Source organism: Dipteris shenzhenensis, chromosome 10 (assembly GCF_047967505.1).
Source record: "Dipteris shenzhenensis isolate YYH24624 ecotype China chromosome 10, Dip_SZ_1.0, whole genome shotgun sequence".
NCBI classification, from domain to species: Eukaryota; Viridiplantae; Streptophyta; class Polypodiopsida; order Gleicheniales; family Dipteridaceae; genus Dipteris; species Dipteris shenzhenensis.
The window spans coordinates 30,344,532-30,368,023 of NC_141605.1; the positions used below are offsets into that span (position 1 = coordinate 30,344,532).

General features: G+C 45.9%; 1 protein-coding gene across 2 annotated transcripts in view; it reads right to left on the reverse strand.

Annotated features, from left to right (window-relative positions):
* Positions 1-22,640, reverse strand: part of LOC147897676 (uncharacterized) — a 60,683-nt gene extending 38,043 nt beyond the window's left edge. Inside the window, exons 1-5 of one of the 2 annotated variants that reach the window (XM_087380644.1) lie at positions 22,503-22,640; positions 22,191-22,291; positions 17,607-17,920; positions 10,378-10,516; positions 9,594-9,715 (exon numbers count right to left, since the gene is read on the reverse strand). In XM_087380644.1, the coding sequence (XP_087236770.1) occupies positions 9,594-9,715; positions 10,378-10,516; positions 17,607-17,920; positions 22,191-22,291; positions 22,503-22,576 (750 nt within the window). In that variant the 5' untranslated portion in view covers positions 22,577-22,640. Of the gene's footprint in view, positions 1-9,589; positions 9,716-10,377; positions 10,517-17,606; positions 17,921-22,190; positions 22,292-22,502 lie in introns of both variants that reach the window. The other variant, XM_087380645.1, reaches the window with a different exon arrangement.
* Between the last annotated feature and the right edge of the window lie 852 nt (positions 22,641-23,492).

Here is a 23,492-nt window from a genome sequence, read left to right on the forward strand (position 1 = left end):
TTGGTTGGCAGACATCTTTCAGATTATGTCAATGGAGATGAAGCAAGGCCAGATTCTATGGCTACACCTATCACTCCTACAGCTATGTGAAGAACCAAACTTTTCGAGAATGCAAATGTGTGCAATGCATGCAGAATTTGAATGCCGATTGGCCCTCCAATGGGGAAGAGCGCCCTCGTGAGAGTACTTGTTTCTATTTCGACCTACATGCAAGGTGGGAGAGAGAGGGCGGATGAATCCAAGGTGAATGAAGAATGCTACATGAGATTCACAATGAAAGGGTGATACCCTTTCATTAATGTCCCTTGAGATCACTCAAGTTCCATCTTCCCATTTACACCTACCCGTAGCCTATGACCCATGCATCTACCATTCAATGCACCTTAATGCACCCTTCCCTTCCTATTGCCCTAGGACCTAGACACGTGTGTGCACATTTTTATTAATAGAATAAGTATCACATGTCCAAATTCGATGCCGTCTGAAGCAATGACTCTAGCTCGACTAGTCCTATCTACTGAGATATCCACCGCCATAACAAATCGGTCGGTGTCCATCATAAATACAAATACATGTTACACCATTAGCGTATAATATATAATAATGTGCCAAAGGCTATGCACAAAAGAAGGGCATAGATTATGAGGAGACTTTTGCTCCTACATCCTGGATAACCACCATACGGTCAGTTATTGCCATGGCTGCAAATTTTGTTTGGAATGTCCATCAGTTGGACATAAAAACAGCTTTCCTTAATGGGGACTTGCAAGAAGAGGTTTATGTCAAACAACCTCCTGGATTTGAACTTTCTGGCAATGCACTTCAGGTTTGCAAGCTTAATAAAGCTTTATATGGGCTGAAACAAGCTTCACGTGCATGGTATGCCAAGATTGATGCATTCTTGGCAAGTAAGGAATTACACAATAGTCCCACGGAAAGCACCCTCTACATCAAGAAGGATGGGGGGGATATTTTGGTCACCATTCTTTATGTAGATGACATGCTGCTCACAAGGTCAAATGAGGAAATAATTGCAGATTTCAAAGCTGAGTTGAAAGCTGAATTTGACATGACAGATTTGGATATGTTAAATTTCTATTTGGGGATCCAGTTTATACAAGACAAGCGTGGCATCGTTATGTCTCAATCCAAGTATGTGCAGAAGCTCTTGGATAGGTTCAACATGCATGATTGTAAGCCTATTGCCACTCCCATGGCGCCCGGACTGAAGCTTACTATGTATGATGCAAGTGAATCAGTGGATGTCACACTTTACAGCCAGGCTGTTGGATGCCTCATTTATTTATGCAATACTAGGCCCGATATTCAATATGCAGTATCTCAGGTGAGCACATATATGCACAGCCCAAAGACAACACATTGGTAGGCTATAAAATGCATCTTCCGTTATTTGCAAGGTACAAAGTCTTATGGCTTGATGTTTCCCAATGGGGGTGACTTGCAGATGCATGCTTACAATGATTCAGATTGGGCTGGAGACTATGATACCCGGCAGTCCACTAGTGGTAATTGTTTCTTTTTTGGCAAAGCTTGCATTTCTTGGCTGAGCAAGAAGCAATCTATAGTGGCTACTCCCTCATGTGAAGCTGAGTACAGGGCAGCTTTCACAGCGACAGCTGAATGTGTTTTGTTTGGCTACGACGTTTGTTCGCTGATCTTCGTCTCTTATCGAAGGGTCCATCTCCAATTCTCACTGATAGTCAAAGCGCTATAGCAGTGGCAAAGAATCTCGTGTTTCATGCTCGCACGAAGCACATTGAGGTTCATTATCATTATGTCAGAGAGAAGTTGCATGCAAGGGAGATCAGTATGATCTATGTGTCAACACATGACAATGTTGCAAACATCTTCACCAAAGCACTTCCACATGAGAAGTTTGAGGCATTTCACAGTGCCCTAAACTTATCTCCTTTTGGTGATTGATCACTACCTTGTACACTACATTGGCACTACAGGGGGGTGTTAGAATGATTATCATATTCTAGGCAGTGGCCAATGTAATGTAATAAGTGGGTTAGGGGCACTTTTCCCTCATAGAGATTTTTCCCCCTAACCACAGTCTAATCCCTAACTACAGTTAGTGGATAAGATAGGGTTTTGTCACAGACAAAACCCCTCATCTCTCTTTTGTACTACACTTCATTTCAGTCCACTATTCAATAGACCTACATTCAGCTCTCACTCTTGCTCTCTTTGTTCTCACACTCCTTTGGCCAACAGCAGCATGATGGTCTACTGGAGCACCTAGACAAATTCTATATGGTGATTGGGCTCTACTCTGTGGTGGCTCCACCAGTATTCTAGCAGGTACTACGATGTCGAACCACTCGCCAACGGTTCTTCACTTGGAGCGGCCCCGCCGTGGAAGTATCAGTTCACTTTCTGTGTTATTCTTGTGGATATGTGTGGTTTGGATTGTGAACATATGTGGTATGTTCCTGATGTACCACAAATTGTGGGTCCTTTGGGAGGGCAATAAGTGGGTAAAGCATCGGGAGGAACATACATGTCTGCATGTATGGAATGCTTTTGTGTGTACCACTAGTTGTGGGTCCCTTGGGATGGCCATAAGAGAAGTGGATAGTGCATCTTGAGTAGTGCTTGTTTGCATACATTGAAAGCTTGCATTTGCCCTTAGAGCTTTTGCTACAGGTTATTATGGAACCAAGCCAAAAGCTGGATGCAAATGGGGACGTTTGCAATGTTTCAAGAGGGTATGTCACGGGGACGTGAATTTCATTGTGCAACTAAACCCGTGGACATTTTGGCCCCGCGAAGGACTGGCCTAGAGGAAGCACCAACTTCCTAGAAGTCCCTAGTTTAATTTCTAGAGCACCCATTAGGCCCAAATGCTAGGTCAAGGCAAGGCTTAGAGGTAATTAAATGTTGGGCCCAAGGAAAACCAATGTTTCATTGGTAAAAGAGGGTTAGAGCTTTACTGTGGGGACAAACCAACGGTGTCATTGGTAACGAGCGTTAGGACGTGGCATCCCCGCATGGCACCCCTCTCTCCCCCTACACCCAACGTTTGGGCTAGTTTCCTCATTTGGACGAATTTTCCACGCTTTTGGCTCTCCCTCTCTTCACACATTTAGGTCTCCATCTCTCTCTAGCTTGGCACGCATCCCAAGGCACCTCCATGCTGCTCTCTCTCCCCTTCACGGTTCCCAAGGTGGGGATTCCTTGCCGTACGGATTAGTTTCCCTGTTGTACGGATGTATTTGCTGCTGTATGGAGTCATTACGGAGTCCCTTTACTGCTGTATACGGACTTCATTAGCTGCTGGTTGCGCATTTCCCAAGGCCTCATATGCTGCTGTACGACCTGCTTACAGACTTTTTGAGACAGATTCTTGCTGTACAGCCCTGTTTGCACCCTTCCCGAGGCTTTCTTTGCTGCGAGACAGATTCTTGCTGTACACCCCTGTTTGCACCCTTCTCAAGGCTTTCTTTGCTGCTGTAGTACAGCCCAACCTTGCTGGCCGGTGATTCTCCTGCTCTTTCTCTCTCTCTCCTCCAGCCTTGTGCATTTGCTGCCCCCTGGAGGTGTTCCTGCATGGAACAGAGCACCTGGGAGCTAGTTGAAGGCAACTGGAGCTGGTTCAGGTCTATTTGTTGTTGTTTTTTGAGTCCATTGCAATTGAGGGTCATCTGTGCTTGCTGGGAGCCTAGACAGAGGATAGCTGTGAGGGTAGAGCTCGCCCCTCTTCCATGGACAGCGGGTCCGGCCGTTTTGACCCTCCTTTTGACTTCATTTGTCATTTTTGAGCTTGTTCTTGCTCTTTTGGTTGTTCGAAGTTTCTCCCTTGGCCACTCAGGCTTGGCAGACACCCAGTCGCAGAGGGTGTGCCTAGATTGGTGCCAGAGGGGCAATGTTCTGATTGCTTCCATGCCTTGTGGTCACTTGAGCATTTCTCGAACTTGTGAATGCATCGCCACTCATAGTTGGACACAGATAGTGGAAATGTCTTAGCCTCGCCTGGTAATTGGGTAATAGTGTATGCACTTGGGAATTGGATGCAGATTGAGGCCAAGCATTGGCTCTGACAGGGGAATTGTCAGTGAAGCAAAGTACAAGGTGAGCCCTTGTGGGATGGAATCTTTCTTTCATGTTTTTCTCTGAACCTGCAAGTTGGTTGCTAGGTCTAGGGCTGTGCGTCAGCTTTGGACAGCAAGGTTTCAGTGTATGGAAAACACTACCAGTTTGTACATGGAGGATCTCCTTCTGTATACCAGTCAGCTATAATATCCACAGCTGGACAGCAAAGGATTCGCATGGGTAATAGCTTGGGTAGAGCCGTGTGGCTGAGGCTAGTTGTTCAAAACAGCTCCAGGTTGTGTGCAAACTTTTTGTGCCAAAGGGATTGATGCTGGACAGTGCCTAGTTGGTCTATGTGGATTCCTGGAGCAGCTTGTCAAAGAATGTCTGATGATTTGGATGTCAGCTTGCCAGAGAATTTGTTTTGCTTATGGTTGCCAGTTTGGCCATGGATTATGCACTTGGATATGTGCTGGATTTTGGATGCCTTGTGCTATGGAAGTATGCATCGAGGCTGGATGCCTTTGTAAGCCAGGGATTGGCTTGTGCTGCAGGTTGTTGAATGCCTGCCAGGATAAGATTCAATTGGCTGATTTTGGATAAAAGCAACGTAGTGACCTTGTTGTATTGTTTGCCTTATGAATAAATTAAAGAAATACCAAAAGGGGAATATTGTGAATCAAGCCTGGCTAAGGAGTACGAAGAATGCATGCGCTCGAGGATGGTGAGGGTGGTACAGGAGCAACCCTCTTGCCTCGATCAATGGAGTTGGAGTGAGGAGCAACAGAGGCTGGGGTCTGCACCCGAGAGGAGCCGGGAATCTGAAAATCAGAATAAGCATCATCAATGATCCTGTCCCCTAGAGGGTTTGGAGTATCTCTCGCAGGGAGTGAAGCATCAGAAGGCCCCTCCTAATCTACAACAGCTGGTGGGATGGGGGCGGAGGCATCCACAGCATCACCCTCTCGAGTCTGAGGAGGGTCGGGGCAAGGGGGGGTGTCCTCCTGTAGGATGGAGAATCCATAGCACTCATTGGCCCATCGGGGAACCGTCGCGAGCCTAACTGAGGGTCCAAGAAGCCCTACAGCTGAGAGTCTTAGACGGGCCGCTAAAGTCGAGTGTGACACTGGAGGTAGCCTGGTAGCGTGTGTCGAAGATGCAGGGCAAGAAGATGGTGCGGAGGGAGTGGTACAAGGAGCGGCCGCACCAAAAGACCGCTTGGGTCTCTTCTTCTTCCTTCGGCAATCTCTGGCAAAGTGCCAACAGGCTCTACATATCCTGCACTGGTCATGCTTGCCTATGATCTCAACTCTCTGGAGAAAGAAAGAGCCATCCAGACGTTGAAGCATAAAATGGTCATCCGTGATGTTAGGGTCACATACTAGAATCCTAATTCTGGGCACGGGCACCACATCAACCTCACTGCCTCTGTTAGAGGGCATGCCAAAGGGGGGAGGGATCTCTGTGACCAAACCAAAGGCAGCTCCAATGGAGGGAAGGAATCGATGGTAGATTTGAGAGAGGCCAAGAAACCTGATGAAAAGGAAAGAGATGTGGTTGTCCTCCTCAACAGGGTAGAAGTCCAAATAGAAACGTGAGAGAAAGATCCTCCTGGAGCCTAGCATCATAGAGTTAGGCTTAAGCATTGTGGCTGCAAACTCCGGAGGATCAAAGACCACCTAGAAGAATCCTCGCCCCAATAAGCGAACATCAGTGAGATGGAGTGTGAGCTCTCCAAGTAACGCTGCGAGCATCCAGTCCCTGGCCTGTAGCCTGGAAGGATGGCATCCGAAAATGAGGGCATGGAGAGAAGTAGAGCTTTCAAGCTCTACATTGAAAGCTCTACATCTTTTTAAAGATGTTGCAACTCGTCTTTTGAAAAATTTACTTGCCTCGCGGCCGATGGGCCGTTCGTCAATCAGGGCAGGTAAGGGATAGGGAGAGGAGTGTGAGGGGGAAGGGGAAGGGGAGGCCCGGGAAGGGGGGAAAGAAAGAGGGAGCGGGGAAAGGGCTGAGATAGGGGGCTGGGATGAGAGGGAGGGGGGTAGGGGGTGGGGTGGGGGTAGGGGTAGGGGTTGGGTTAGGGGGTTGAGAGGAAGAGGTAGGGGGCAGGGGTAGGGAGGGCTGAGAGGTGGGGGAGGGCTGAGAGGCGAGGTAGGGGCGGGGGTAGGGAGGGCTGAGGGCTGAGGTAGGGGCAGAGGTAGGGGGCCAGGTAGGGAGAGAGAGAGGGAGGGAGAAGGGGGTAGGGGAGAGGAGACAGGGGAAGGGGCATGGAGGGAGGGAGGAAGGGGCTGGCTGAGGGGAGGGGGGAGGCTGAGGGGGGGACTGAGGGAGAGAGGGACTGAGGAGGGAGCTGGTTGATGGAGAAGGCAGGCTGAAAAACAGCAGAGTAGCTCGGGGAGGAGTAGCAAGTCGTCCAAAATTGTGGGCATATCTTTCCATAAAAGTACCTTTCTCAGATCCTCTCTTGCTGGTCGCCATACTCTCCGCTGCCACCGTCGCCTCTTAATCAGCTCTCTTGCTGTCCATCATCACTTGATTTCACGCTCTGCTTACCAGCCCCGACGAAGCCTATAATCACCACTTGTGGGACAGCATATTGCTGGAATTTTTTATCACCTCTCTTGCTGCCTTGAAATGCAATGGGCCGGAGTGGAGGGGCACATCAAACTCACCAAGGTCCAGCTCACAAGGAGGAGGATAGAGAGAACAGTGCTCATATGTGCATGGGAGCTACACCACAACCTCCGACTTCTATGACTTCTAAGAGGGCTGCGACGACCTGATTTCCACTTATGGAGCCAAGCTATCGCTGCTACTGCCAACCCCGCACCTAGTCTCTCTACCATGAAACTAAGCTGGTAGGAAGCCGAAGCAACATAGTTAAGTCACATGTCTATCCCTTGCATGCCCATCCACTGCTCCATCATGCAGTACATTTGCTCTCCCATCATACAATCAAACAAAGACAGGGTCCACTGTTCCTCTCCTATGGAGGCAAAATGAAAGCCCCAGAAAGAGCGAGTGCGAGAGCCAACCCTGATGGAGGCCCCTTTCTGAGGCTGAAAAATCAACACCGTCATCTCTAAAGCAATCAGGTACTCGTCCAATACCTCAAGGTAGTTCCACAGTCCAAGCTTCCAAAACTCCCTCGGCAAACATTGTCCCCAAGCATGACCTCGAACCTTGAAGCTGAGATAATAAACTGCTAGACTCGGGCTTTTTCAAGGAAGCGGAGTCCCTATGCTAAAGAGAAAGAGGGACTAAGAAGAAGATGCCGCAGCCTGGGGGGGAAAGACTCAGCTCTCCCTTGCCTCTGGGCTTGCGTACTAGGCTAGATCTAGGCGGGGGACAAGCATTGGAAGAGACGGCAAGGATTATTGCAAAGGGAGGGGGAGCGGAGGGAAGTGGAGTGGGGTCAAGGAGAGGGGGGTTGTGAGAGTAACTACAGCGAGGATGGAAGGGCAAGGGGGGACAAAAGTGGAGAGAGAAGGAGGAGGGGGGGTGCGAGGGAAGGGGAAGATCCGGGGGGCAGATGAGGGGGCGGCTAAAGCAACAACCTACAGACCTCCTGAATCCTGCTGCTAGGCTGGACCCTGAGTGTCTGGACTCCTTCCATCGGGGACTCAGTTTGATGTCAAAGAAAACCTCATCATCCAAGGGCTAGGGGCTGTTGGGGGGGGGGGGGATGGGGTATCCTTCGGAAACTTCAAGAAGTTGCCTCGCGCTCTGCTCTCACGCAATCTCGGAGCCTAGCTCACTTGCCTCCGGTTCTTCAAAGTTTGCCTACTAGGCTTCTTAGGCTTCACCTTGGTCCAAGTCCCTTCGGAAGGCCCCCCCTATGAGTCTAGGACTCCATCCGCTGGTTAGCCCCCGTTGTGCTCGTGCCAAGCGGGCGGGTGAAGAAGCCCTTCTTTGGCTCCTCAGACAATCTCACGCCAAGTGTCTCATCTGTCTGCAACATAAACACTACCCCAGCAATCTTGAAATCTCAATGCACTGCTTGAGCTCTCTGCCATCAAGGGTCTCCAGGATGATCTCCTTGGGTAGGGTCTTGCAGATCAACCTAGGTCGCGAATGCCATCATCTGCCAGCGCTGTCGTTGTTGTCTAGGGAGGAGACTCAAGAACCGTACCGAAAGCCCTCCCAATCGACTAAAGGATGGGCCTATACTCCCTAAGGGAACCCCGGGAAGCAAAGCATCACGGGGAAGTGGGGACGTAATGAGTCAAATCCATGTCATCTACAACAAAATCATGGTACAACAAAATGAAGTAAGCCAAGTGTGGGCCAAGGAACAAAGGACTCCACTCCACCAAGGTCAGCAGGGTGTCAGGGGAACTCAACTAGAGGAGAAAAATGCCTCTTCCGTAGATGGTGACATCATGGATATGGTCACCTTCTAATGCTAAGCTCGCCGAACCTCGCACCTCGTGGGAGTGAGACCTACAATTCTGCCTATCACTGCTTTGTCCTGAAGTGCTTGAACTTCTTTCTTCACATGTTGCTTGTCCACTAGGAAAAGGACCCTGATGGCATGGAGAGTCAGGAGTGCTGCCATTGGAGCCCTCTAGCCAAACCAAGGGTCACCACCAAGAAACTTATTTCCCGAATCAAGCAATGAACTCACCGCTGCAAAGAGGGAACCAGGGGGCGGGGGCGGGGGCGGGGGCAGGGGCGGGGGTGAGGAGGGGGCGGTTGCCTAAAAGGAGGGGAAAATAAAGGTAGAAAGGCTGGCCAAACAGTTTGGGCAGGGGGGCTGCCCCAAACACAAGGAAGGCTGGCAAAAAAGGGGTGCAAAACTAACCTCTCGGAGCTGAGAACAGCAAGCTTCCAAAAAGTGTGGAAGAGAAACTGACCACGGGCTCAAAAAAGGGGCTGACAAGCTCTCAGATGAGCCCAGCCCCTAGCTTGAAACAATGCCCTGCCAATGTTTATCGTTAGGGGCTGAGAAAAGGCAACCAGATCAGCAAAGAAACCGCCCTAAAAGCCAGCCGCTGGTCATTAAAGGGACAGCAGACAGATGCACCTGAGGGCTCCCAAGCACCAGGCTGGTTTCTACACCTCAAGAACCAGTCACAAGCACTACCAAGGGCTCCCAAGAGCCTCATGACCTGCAAGGAGGCCTTCAGAGGAGGCACAAACAGCCACGCAGCACCAAGAGGCTCAAGAAAGCTGCCGCAACCAGCACTAGGGGGCTACAGAAGGACTCGGAACCTGCAAAGATGCTGAAATGTGTCCTGGGAGAGGTGCGGCCAGATCACAGGCACCAAGATCACCTAAACAGGCTGGAACAGCATCAAACTGAGGCAGATTCAAGCAGCGAGGGTCAAGGAGAAGGAAAGGGGGGAAAGGCGGGTGAGAAAGAGAAGCGGGGGCGGGGGCGGGGAGGAAGGGGCAATGAGGAGGGGAAGAGAGAGGGAAGGCTATGGCGAGGGAGCAGCAGCATGAGCAGGAGGAGCAGCTCACTTCACGGAACTTAACCATTCTTTCAAAAGTTATGCTCCTAAAATCACAAGAACAAAGAAACATGCCTGAAAACCAGCCAGCGCAGTCTCAGCAGCTGAAACAGTCTTTGCAGATACCAATCGAGCCACATTCTCTGCTTGCACAAGGTCCAACCGTCCATTCAGGAAAGCTCGAAGAGTGAACTCCCCTGCAACATAGCAATATTACAAAATTACGAGCCTTTCCAGTGGACATATCTTCAATCAAAGCAAATATATATTTTTAAGTTGCTAAAACTACTACTTATTTGAATAGATATGGCAAAGAGCAGCAGAACAACTGCTTGAGATTGAGCATGAAAGCTGGTGCTTTCAATCTGTCTCGACTAACACTGGTATATATTGAGGGCAGATGGCAAACAGCAGTACAATAATAGCTTAAGATCAAGTTTATTGCTCTGTTTTGCAAGATTTATCCTTTCCTTCAATTAATAATTCATTTTCTTTTGGCTTCATATGCTTAAGCTCTCATCCCTACCATTAATATTCTTCTTGAGATTTGCATTTACCCCCTTGCCCCTTGAGAGTTAACTTACTCTGCCTAGAATTTCAGACTCAGCAAGAGATACCATATTCAAAAGCTTGTGGACTATTTACTATCAGAGCTAGACAGGCATGATATCCATGCGCATGCATACTCAGAACACACAAGACAAAATAACGATCAGCATGCTCACCCCAGTACAAATAACAAATTGCTAAGGTGCACTGTTTGTGTGATGGTCCTTCAAAACAGATTACCAACATTTGAACATTTAAGTCACATGAGAAATTCCCACCATAGCATGTGATCAATGATAATCTGACATACCAGGTTGTGCAAGTCTAGCTCCAGCCTGAAGGCAAAGTTGCAGAACCCGACGTACACATATGTCACCACCATGACACTGAAGCTCAATAACATCCTCCCTGGTGTAAGATCTTGGGGCCAGCATCGGAACAACCAGAACCTGTAGTGAAATCCCAGGTTTGAGCTTCAGGGAAAAATACCCCCCACACCCAGCAGTGAGCACTAATGTAAAAAGAATAATTCTATGAAATGGCTAACTGTATTGTGTATGCAAAAAGGACGTATGGACAGAATTATATCTCCTATAATAAAGGATGCCTTGAAAAACTTTCAGGAATTAGAAAAAAGCTCCCCACAATGGTACTCCGCATAGTTACTATCCACTACAAGTTCAACGATCCAGACCTATGGAGCTGGAAAATTAGAAAGTTCATGTACACCATGCTTGTGCAAACAGCGATCCTGTATGGATGCCCAGCGCACCCCAGCTCAAAAGATGTTTTTATGGGAACTTTCTTCGATGATATGATAGTGTACTCAAAAGATGAGGCAGAGCACAGGAAGCATCTGGCAATAGTATTTTTAGAACTCAGTAAGCATAGGCTGATTGTAAATGCAGAGAAGAGCGAATTCTTTATGCCTCAGATTCACTTTCTGGGACAAATTTTCTCTAAGGATGGCATGCGCATAGATCCCGCTAAGATTGAAGCAATTCGCAATTGGCCATGAAGTACGAAGCTTTTTGGGCTTATGCTCGTAATACAGGCGATTCCCTTGACCATGCAAATCAACTTCAAGACCATAAATGGATTGCTGCAATGGACCATCCTATACATTCGGCATTATTGAAAGCTGTCCATTGGAACCATAGGGCTGCTTCTCAGCCCCACTGGTTTCCCCTGGATGCGAATGACCCTTTTTCTTTTTAAACTTAGGAGTTATCATAAACTCAGTAAACCTTGGGTACTAAATGAGATGACCAAGTGCTCCCACTGCACTTAACAGTTGTGCTTTGAACAGCGCATCAGCCTCCTCTACATCTTCAGCATCATTAGACCCTCCAAGATGTGTTTCATTCACATCAAGAGCATTTACAACTCGCTGTCCATCAGCACTTTGAGCATCTTGAGAACTTCCCTCATTCATGGAATGTCCATAATGCTCGTCTTGAGATGACTCCGCTTCCATATCCCAATCATCATCAGTGAGTGACAGCTGAATTTCTCTTTGCTGTAACTTAATTGCAGCAAGCAATACTTACACCAGAGACAAGCATAGGCTCACCTCCTTAAAGAAGATGGCGATGTCCCAGCAAAAGAACCATGAAATTAGCCTCATGACCAACAAGAGGGCGGTAATAGATAATTAACCAGCCAATGCTCTCACTTAAACAATTCAGCAAATAAACAACTAGTAGAATGGGAGCTAGAACGATCCTGCTCAAGACAATGACACAGACTGGCCCCAAACCTTGGCACCCCTTTCGGTAGTTCTTTATTAATTGGAGAACCCTGCAAATGGGATACACAATAGATTCAACTTCCCTTGCATTCTGTGCTATCCCACTTAGAGGGACCACAAGCAATAACCCTGCTGGACTCTGCTCTCACTTCACAAAGCAATAGGCAATCAACACTATTCCAAATGCTTGCATGAAACTTGGAAATTGTTACTAGCAATTGCTCATTGGACCACTAATATGCCCAAGCAATGGGTGAAAGCATAAACGATCAGCCTGCAATCTCGGGAACTTTGCACTCGAGCTGGAAGCATCCACTATAAACCACCCTGCCAACAAATTCCCTCCAAGACAGTTCACAACAAAGGAGCAGGCCCATACATCAGGATACCCTACCCATACAACAGTTTACCTTGCCTGCACAGCAGCTTACTCTACCCGTACAACAGCTTACTTTGCCCGTACAACAGCTTAGGAACCCGTACAACCGTACTGCAGTTTTGTATACAGCTATTCTTACAGCCAGTATGCACAACAACTCTTACTGGACTTTCGTACCATAGTCGTGCGCAGCCCCTTGAAAAACGTCCCCTCGTGTGCAGCTTCAGCTCTTGGAGCTAATCCATACGAAAGCTTGCCGCTCCTCTCTCCAAATCATCCATCCGTCGTCGATACCCATGCTATTCATTTTCCAGCTGCTTCAGCAGCTCCTAAACCATGCACGCAGCCTTAGCCATTTTAGTAGGTGCCACGTGGCACTTACATTTCATTTGCCCCCATGCCCCCTCTAGTGTGGGACCAAACCAATGATCCACCTTTAGAACCTTAGGGCCCTTTGCCCCCTCTTTGGACCAATCCACAAATTCACCCCCAAGATTAATTCCTTGGAGCCCTTACACACCTAGCAACGCATGGCCTTGCCCACCTCATTTTCCCAGAGTACAGCCCACATGCAAGCCCAAAAACTCACGCCCTCATGACGTATGCACGTATTGTTGGAATCGGAGTCCTGGTGTGTGTGGTCCTAGAGTCCTAGGACTGTCCTACAGTTGTGTGTGTGTGAAGAATCTTGAGGCCACTTGTGCCACCTCATGTGGTAGGTGTGATTCCTCCCCTAGATTATAGGATCTAGATTCTCTTGTGTGTGACCTCATCTATGAGGTGTCTGTGTGGGAAGATAAGGCTTGCCCAGCCTATAAATGAGGCTATGTACTTGCTATGATTACACAATCTATCAACATCAGTTCGTGCCTCAGCTCTTGTCTCTAACCTGTGATTGAGTGTCTCTCACCCTCTCCCCATTTTCAACAGTTGGTATCAGAGCGGGTCTTCTCTGACTGAGCCTTGTCTCTGCGATAACATTGCCGTATGTCTCCACCACTCGTCAAGATGTAAGAGAAAGGTGCATAGATCTGGAGACCTGTCTTGGATAAGCGACAAAAAGTCACGCGGCGAGCATGAAGCTGGCCGTGGCCATCGACTCGCACGTCACCATCTCCACGTTGCTGACCAACAGGCCGTTCCAGTTCTGCCCATTGCTACTACCGCCTCTCAGCTCTCCTCTCTTCCTGTTGAAATACGTTTGCGATCGTTTGCCTCGCTTGTCTTAGTTGATGAAAGCTCGTCCTCACGACGGAGCCTGCCTGATTATCGGACTAATTCACGCTATTCCAGGAAAAATTACCTTCTCAAGTTCTTCCATCAACGCAGAAGCTACAGTCGCTGAAGACTGCAACGCGAGGCTTTTTGTGGAGGTTTGGCGATGGTTTGAACCGATACTAACGGCTTAAATATGCGGCAGAGATTCATGCGTCAGTCAGATATAATTAGCTGCCTTGCCATCGCTATGATTCGTAGCAAAGTTCTTTGCCTGCTTGGAAAATCCGACTAAAAACTCTCTATCTATTCTATCATCGTTCTAAGTATTGAAATATAAGACCTGTTTACGCTACATCATCAGCTGGGTCTTCGTCATCGTCAGATCGTGTGTATGATACGTTTCTGTTCAACCACGGAGTTCAGTTCAACGATGTCGTGGGAGTTCTCCAACAACATTTCGCTTATTGTTTTGGGATCCATGTCCACGATCTGAAATCTCTCTCAGGCAACAGCACGAAGGCAGAAATTGCAGATTTGCTCTTTCAGTTCGTGGGTTCACTCTTGCGGTCTAAATCTTGCTACAACCGGTACTATTCTGCAACAAATTGGGGCTTTTCTGTTTGTACTATCTATTGTTCGCAAACATACATTGATTTTACTTCCTTACCCAGAATTGAAGCCTTAGGCATGTAAATTTGGGGCTTTTTTTGCAAAATTTGAGTAAACATTGTAAGGGATTTAGACACTGGCTGTAATTACAGCTAAGACCTTCCCACCAATGGATAGCATAAAAAACTCCTCGTTCATCGAGAAATTCTCAGGGAGCAATTTCCCAACTTGGCAGACGAAACTCCGGCTTCTTCTTATGCGAGAAGGGATATGGAATATCACCAATGGCAAGGAGCCAAAACCCCAAAGTGATGATCCTAGAATCAGTTGGTGGGAGAACCAAAATGATAAAGCAATGGCTATCATTGGCCTAGCTTTAGCTGACAACCTTATCCACCATGTGGATTTTGATAAGACTGCAAATGACGTTCGGGAAAAATTAGAGAATTTGTTTGGAAATAAGATCGATAATTCCAAAGTCTTTCTCAAACAAAAACTCTTCAAGCTCAAGATGAAGGAAACTGAAACCCTCAATGAACACTTGAGCAATCTTGGGTCAATTCTCCAACAATTATCTACCATCCGAGCCATTGTTGAAGATGATGATCAAGTTGCAGTACTTCTCTCAAGTATTGAAGACATTTCCAAGTACAATGAGATCCTTGTTGTCCTAAGAGTCAGCCGCAATATGAGCTTTAAGGATATGGTAGCTCATCTCATTGATGAGGACCGTAGGCTTACAGAGAAAGCAGAATCTTCCTTTGAGTCTGGCAAAGCATTCTTTCTCAAGAATAAGCCCAAGAAGAAAGGAAAACCTCTTAAATGTAATTACTGTTAGAAGCTTGGCCATCCAGAGGATCGTTGCTTCAAGAAGATGGCAAAGGTACAAGCCAAAGAACATGCCAATCTGGTAGCGAAGCAGAGCGAGGACGAAGACGATGAAGCTACACCTTCTAGACCTGAGGAACAAGCCTGCACTGTTGCTGTTTCTGGCCTATCCCTCCATGTGGTGATAGATGAAGAGTGGGCTTTCTAGAGTCATGTGTGTGTAAGGTACTCTGCCTTGGGTAGTCCCCCTAAAATGATGTAATAATTTGTCATTTTGTGTGCCTTGTCCTATAAAAGGCTCCACTTATTTCCCATGTACCCAATTAGGAGACAGGGGGGTTGTTATGTCTTTCCTTTATCAGGCCTGGCCGAGTTCCAGGATGTTGGTGTACTCCCTAGACCTATGAGTTGGTCATGCATCCATGCTCAAATTTGAGTCTCTGATCACGTTGACACCTAAGCCATGAGAGTGCTTGGTTCAACCTCTGAATTATGCTCAGCTGTTAGCCTCTGAGATTGCCTGGGATGCACAGTCTGGATGATGTCATAGGTTCTCACCCTAGCTCCGAAGGGGGGTTTGTTGGAATCGGAGTCCTAGTGTGTGTGGTCCTAGAGTCCTAGGAGTGTCCTACAGTTGTGTGTGTGAAGAATCTTGAGGCCACTTGTGCCACCTCATGTGGTAGGTGTGATTCCTCCCCTAGATTATAGGATCTAGATTCTCTTGTGTGTGACCTCATCTATGAGGTGTCTGTGTGGGAAGATAAGGCTTGCCCAGCCTATAAATGAGGCTATGTACTTGCTATGATTACACAATCTATCAACATCAGTTCGTGCCTCAGCTCTTGTCTCTAACTGTGATTGAGTGTCTCTCACCCTCTCCCCATTTTCAACACGTATATCCAAATGGTTTGACGCCATGGTGTTCAGATGGACCGCCTTCACCGCTTCTAGTACAGCCTAGATGCCCCATCCCTCTAGATCTCGTGAGATGAGATCAACCATACCATACAGCTCCAACTATATACCTTACGGACTTAGGGTGGAAACCAGGAGTTCCCCACCAAGATCCAATTCTACCATGGCCACTTGCTGAGAATGTCATAGGATTGAGTGATTACCAAGCCCTATATCTAGAGGACAAACGGGTCTTGCATGCACTGAGGTTCACCATCGGGCAGAGGCAGGTCTCGTCCCATTAGCTCAAGATCAATAAAGGGAGAGCCACAGGCACACCTAGAGAGAAGCGGATTTGCCTGCTATGCACATTGGCAGAGGTGGAGACAAAGGAACACTTCCTATTCATTTGCCCCGCCTATATGACTTCCAAGGACGATACCACTGCCTCTTCCAGGAGGGCGACAAGTTCAAGCCACTCTCCCAGCTGATCCAATTCATGACCAAGTCTGCATTGACTTCTATCTGATGGAGATATGACGACATAGAGAGACCTTACTGCAACAAATTAGACAACAAGAGGTGACACTGCCACAAGAGATAGGTCGAGCACAACAACACATCACCAACTCCTATGCCTTGGAGTCAGCCCCAAATCACAATTGGGTGAAGGAGGAGGAGATAGGTTACATGAGGGCAGCATGGATGAGAAGGAAGAGATAGGTGGAGCGGTGGAGCCACCACGCATGATGCAGAGACTGACCAAAGCACGTACTATACAAGTCCAGTCCATCCCTGCTCTACTCAAGGGAGACCGTTCGAGCCAAGGTGTCAGTCTTGATATGGCCCACTGGATACACTGATCGCGGGACCACGCCCCCCGCTAGCAAGAGACAGCTTGACAGATGCATATACGAGACCTATTCGCATCTCACCAAAGAGCCACCATGGCACCCGGCTAGGTTTTTGGAGCATTAGCTTTGCATGTCTGTAGTGTTCAGATTTTTAGCTTAGCTTAGCTTAGCACTCAGCAAGGGCCTTAGCAAGCCCTTTGCTTCATTCCACAATGGCTTGTATGAGGACAGGCACAGCTAGTGAGAGAGTATCTAAGGCACCTTGCTTGTTACATAACAAAAAATGAAGTACAACTCCATCTCGACCTCCTTTGAATGACAGCCAGCACGTCCGTTGCTCACTAGCTCTATCTATATATACAGCTATAAGCCGAGATACAAACTTGGTTCAATGTCATCTGTAAAACATGTTAGACATGAAATGTTCATGTAACGTGTGTAATGATGTCTAAATAAGATTTCCAAGTGGTACCATCTTGAATGGGACAAGGTGGCCTCCTTTCTAGAAGTTTCATCTAAAACTCCTTAAGAGTTCTTGCTACAAAGGATGCTTAAAAGTTCCTGCTAATGACACACAAGAAACTAACCTTCTTATCAAATTAGACTGGTCAGCTCCAGCCATAAAGGGCAACTCCCCAATTTCCTATGGTCATCTTTTGGTTCACTTATAAACAAAGGACCATACAAACTCCTTTTGGGACTTCTCTAGCAACTGCCCTAGCAAAAGCAAAAAGCCAGCCTACTTAATTAGTTTTATAATTCAATTTGACAAGATGAGATAATAAAGTAGACTGCCCAGCTCTGTCTGTGGGTCTGTGACTGCAGTATGAAACGGGGCCTGTAGCCTATATCAAAATTCAGCTGACAATTATTGTAAATGCAGAAACTCAGTCTTTGGCGCAAAGGATCTTGATATGTTTTTGTCCTGCTCACGGCCTAAAGGCTTTTAATTGTTCTAAATTTAACGTGCTTCAAGAGAAATGCAACATATGGGCTGACAGAGTTACCTCATCAACCAAGCTACCTGAAGAATCAACAAGCGTGCCATACTCCACCAAATGACTTCGTGGATTCCAAAATGGGCTGGATCTGCCATATTTTGACCGCCTTGCTGGGACAAAGATGCTTTTGGTAATGGTGATTGCCGAAGGGCCTGACATTCTAATGATGCCAACGGCTCCATTCTGGCCACCCATAGGAGTCACAATAGCAGCAATTGTGTCACCACTTGTGGTAGGCAGGTTAACTTTATTGTTCTCTGTTGACCTTCCCAGATCTTCAAAGCTTGTCCTTGAATCTTCAAAAGAGAGAGAAATTTCCACTGCAAATTGAAACCCAAGGGATTCTATCAAAAAAATCCTCGATAAAAGTAAATTCTGCCTGAATATTCACCCCTAGTTGCTTAATGATGCCTAAGACTTTGACCTCATTGCATTATCATATCGTGTCCTCCTCCAATGGAGATACTCTTTACGTCACTAAAGCATAACACATCCAATGCTGGTACACGTTTCCACAGAAATTGATTCCCATACAAGGGAAACATCTCTCTGCATGCAAGGTGAAACATAGATCATTCACTTCGATAAAAATCAAAGAACATATTTTGAACTGCCCGCCTTGCTTTTTGCAAAAGTATAAAAGGAGGCAGGAGAGAGGAAAGATCTGCTGCTAAACTCTTACTAAAAAAGTGCAAGGAGTGTATAATTAAAATAATCCAATCTCAAATAAGTTCTTCTGTCACATATTTTAAGTAATTATAGCAATTTAGCGAAAGGAATAAAGCTAGCCACCTGAAAAACACATCCAAGCTAAAGAAACTCAAAAGGGTCCAAAAGAGGTCCTCTGCATCTGCCAGCCATGGGTAACCCTTGTTTTCCTGCTTGATTCTCATACCATCTGTGTCTTTTGTGCAGCTTCCGTGTGAAACATTAAACCCTACCTTGTTAAAACTGAATTTCAAACCTTGTACACACCCACAAAGAGGAACATTGCCACAACAATGTCTCAATAAGAGTTTACAGAAGGAAAACGTGTACAGGCTTGCATTACATGTCCATACACATTATTCTTGGCAAAGCATTTACAATCTTGTTATCTCTACTCCCTATTTAAAAATCACAAAATTAAGTTTAAAAAGCAGCTGCCCATTCGAACTTATTCTCCAGCACCAACATGATATCCTGATAACTGTGGTACAGTCATCTATTACAAATGTCTGATGTTAGGCACTTGTGTCTAGAGGAAGAGAAAGTTCAGTCAACACAGTTTCATAGATTCTGTTATGGCCACTAGTGTCTACAAGAAGAGAAAGTCCAGTCAGCAAACTCAGTTTTATAGAGTAAGGTACAACAGCCCCATAAAGCTCCTCCCTAGCCTAGTCCCAAGGCCACAAGACTGGGTTTCTTGCTTTTGCAGTATTTATATTTGTGTGGTAACCAGTTTTCTGAGAATAGCATAAGTTGGCATGACACCGTACCTCATTAACCACGGCCAACCTAGCTCAGTACTATCTTTGATTTCTCTAATTCCTACTTGATCAATTAGGTTGAGTGTGTCCTCAAATTTCCGACCAGAGAAAATGATGCCATTTGGAAAGCAAGAAGCCAAACGATGAGTGCAGATACGCATTGCGCTCTACAGACCTTATATAGAACAGTTCACTCAAGGAAACTACATAGATGCTAATGAGGGCCTATGGATAAATTATCCCAAAGTACCTATAAGATGCTTCAAAGAGAGGACGTTGATTTTTTTAATGCCTAAATTGCCACCGTGCATCAAACAATTGGAGCTATCATTGAAGTACCGCATTATGTGCATGTACAAGCCTAAAAGAGAAATTTCCATTCAAAGAGAGACAAACTTTTTAAAGGCTTGAGAAAGAAAGAAAGAAAGAAAGTTTATTGAAGTCTACTAAAGACCGATGGGTCTATGAGACTGATAGAAAACCTAATACAATGAGCAAAAGGGTGGAGCTACTAAGCAAGCATCCTAACCCATGCTAGAAAACTGTGTAGACATAGTCAATGCAACGTCAAGGTATGCCCGGTGACGGGCTAGGTAGTGTAGGCAAGTCTCTGTGATCTGATGAGGCGCTCTCTATGTCGGACTGCCTCATGAATGAAAGCGGCAAGTCACCTCTGATCTGGGTATGAGAGAAGTCTAGAAAGGCCCTTGAATCCATCTCTGAAAAGGTTTAAATCTTAGACCCTCGATTCCTGCACGCCAGTTTTGACCCCTCCTTGCTGTCGCGATTCTCTGTCCAGCGAAATTTTGAGCTCTTTCAGCATCCCTTTGGTTTTTGTCACCATCTTTCCTTTGCTTTTCACCTGCTCACTGAGTATGCGGGCGTTGCTGCGTGGGTGTGTCCAGTGAGCTTCGTTTGCTTGCTATTTTTGGGTTTATTGCCCTTTTCCCCCCTTCTTCCATCTTATAAATCCTTGTCCTTTTCTTTTGTTGTCTATAAAGCCCGTCTCTTCCTTTGACTGCTGTATTTCTCCTATAAATCTCTGTACTTCCCTTACATACTCTCTTGAGTTGTTCTCCACTGCATGAGATGGCAACTATGAAGACTTATATGAGGCCTTCGGTCAGGATGACCCTGTTCATGCCTCTCTTGAGGCCCTCTAATTGAAGCAATCTCCAAGTTATCAAATTCTCGATCTACAACTCTTGTTGAAAAATTGCCAACTCCTCCACAACTCAAAGCGCCCACCTCTCAACAGAGAGAAACCTCAAATATTTTGAAAGACCTAAAATTTATCATGGGGAAGAAAAGTAGAGAAACAAGGATGCTATAAATACGTTCTTGCAAAACTGGCAAGATTTCCACATACTTAGGAATACACAACCTGAAAATTAAGTCGTGGAAGCCAGTCTTTCCTTGGACAAGAAAGCATATAAATGGTGGATAAGTCTTATAGAGACTTATACGAGTTTGAACAAGCCTTCTTAAAAGAATTTTTACTTAAAAATTAGCTTGAAAGGGCATGGAAAGGTTGGGATAGTTATAATTCTCTATTATGACAAGTGGAATTATGGAACAAACTATTTTTGTTCCCAAATTCAATAAACTTTCTAATTGAAAAAGAAAGGGGCAATTTAAAAAGGAGGTTCTCACGCACAGTCCAAGAAACTCAAAGTATCCACTTTTGCAAAAGAGGATATGAAAAAGCTAGGGCCTTTTAAATGTCTAGGCAAAGATCATTCTGTTTGGAGCTGCACTAGAAACCAAAAGGCAGGGACAACAGCCCCAAATAAACCTCAACAAGAACAAATGTGGTGCAAGTACTACCCCTTAAAGGTACTGAAAAGTACACAGAAGTAGACGTTTATCATGAGAACAGCACCACATATTATCAGCATTGTGGTAGCCCAACTTTTTTGCATTATTTGCAGTTTATTTTCACTAAGACCCTGCTTCTCTCCTTGCCATCCCTATAAAATTGCCCTACAATTTTGTGCATTACCATACCTATCTGCTTTACCGCATAAACTAGTGAACCAGTTACAAAAGTCCAAATAATGCTGACACCCTGGGCATTCCCAAGCCCAGTTAGACAATGATAATTGAATTAAATCTCTTCTGCCATCAAGACGAGAACGAAAATAGGTCATTTGCTTCATTAAAAGGAGTGTTCCTTAATGGAGCATTATAGCATTGCCAAGTTATATCTGGGCGTAACAAAAGACTATAACATGAATAGAGCTGACAAAACCGAATAGATAGGGAGGCAGAACTTATGAAAAGAAAGAGAGAAACAAGATTTAGATGACTATATGCAAATGTGCGAAATGATGAAAAGAATTAGAGAAAAAAGGGAAAAGGTGTGCACTAATAGAAGAAACATGAGACTAAAGCCAGTTATCAAAGATGTTCCTGTCCTGGTAATCTTCTTGCATATATATGGAATTTAGCTGTGTTTTGGTGTTGCATCCTCAGTGCTTGAGTTTGATTTACCAGGGGATGGATCGTGAATCGTAAAGACCATTAGACAAATAAAAGAAGACGTGCTTACACACCTCAAATGTATAACTTTAAGCGTAGGTGGAGTGGAATCTGGATGCAAAGACATCGCATATGCTGAACATGGACACCTAGTTTGTAATACGTGGGTGGAGTGGAATCTGGAGGCAAAGACATCGCATGCGCTAAACATGAACACCTAGTTTGTAATTAAGTTGACACATAAGCGCCTAAAGAATTCGGCTCTGGAAGAATTCGGTCGTTCGTGCTGCCCAGAGCTTAGGGACAGTTTCTTTTTCCCTATTTTCCTCCCAAAGAAAAGCACCTCCTATTAAGCAAGAGTCAGCTACAGTTGTAAGTCATATCTCGACAGCTAATCAAGAGACAGGAATAGAGCTTATGAGAGTCTACCAAGCTTACAAAGACGCATGTAACTACTAGAGGATCCCCGATATATGGAGTAACTTCAAAACAGTGCTGCTACACGAGTATAGAAATCTCATCTCCCCATATGATTACAAAGTTCCCAACTAAGCTCACTATGGTGTCAATTTGACAGCTTTGCGACATTCAAACCGTCTCGCAAAAGCACTTTCACCTTCAAGGATGAACTGGGGCTTACCTGAGCTACGGTCTTCAAAGGCAGCAGATCGTGTGATCAATATGCGACGAACCCCTCTGCTACTACACTGTAGACCAACACGACATCCTCTTCGCCAAATCCTGCCAGCAGGGAATACTATTAACCCTTGCATTTTGAGCTACAAGTTCTCAACTACCTCTGTGAAACAGTCTCAAACAAATTCATGAGAAGCTCGCTCGTTAATTCTCAAGAGCAATGAACGAAAATTCTTAGAGCAAAATGGATCAAACCAATTCGCTAGTGAATTCTCAAGCTCAATGAACTGAATTGTTACAGAAATTGTCGACATACCCAGGCGATAGGCGAGTGATCGAAGGGATGCTGAAAATCCTACAAGCGAATGTCCCCATCATCATCATTATCATCTTCTTCTTCTGTCGTCTACAGAATGTGGCACAAATTTTTTAATCTTCTGCCTCAAGTTCAAAATGCACCTGTCTCTCAACTTGGTGGTGTAGTGCTCGTAAGCGATGGCATCGGCCAATCATGTAGCATGCATGTCGGTACCCACGCCCATCCCTCCTATTGGACCAGCTACGACGGTAGCCCTTCACATGACCCAAATTGTGTGATGAAATTGGCCCAAATTCCAAACGTAGAGGATTTACTAAAGATATATCAACCGGGTGGTGTGCTAAAGATACACTAATCGATTCACACAGTGTAGATTTCAAGGGTCGTACACACGCAATCCTTTGTGCGAGGCGGCGGGCAGTGTTGCACCTTGGGGCACGCGATGAATGGAGAAGGCGTTCTCCTAAGTGCCCAAAATTGCATCTCCATTTTGGGATGCCAGTCGGGCACCTTCCGACGAAAACTCCCTTTTAATAGCCCAACGCACTTTTAAACAAGGTGAATGATATATTTCATTCAAGAGGCCTGCCCAAAAAGAGTTTATTGAAGGACACAAAGGGAGCAAACAACACGAAACGCAAAGTGACACCAACGAAGATGCAGCAAAAGTATCTTCTTTCATCTGACGTAGAAGAAGCAAGCGTAATAGCCCAACGCACTTTTAAACAAGGTGAATGATATATTTCATTCAAGAGGCCTACCCAGAAAGAGTTTATTGAAGGACGCAAAGGGAGCAAGCAACACGAAACGCACAGTGACACCAATGAAGATGCAGCAAAAGTATCTTCTTTCATCAGACGTAGAAGAAGCAAGCGTAATAGCCCAACACACTTTTAAACAAGGTGAATGATATATTTCATTTAAGAGGCCTGCCCAAAAAGAGTTTATTGAAAGACGCAAAGGGAGCAAACAACACAAAATGCAGAG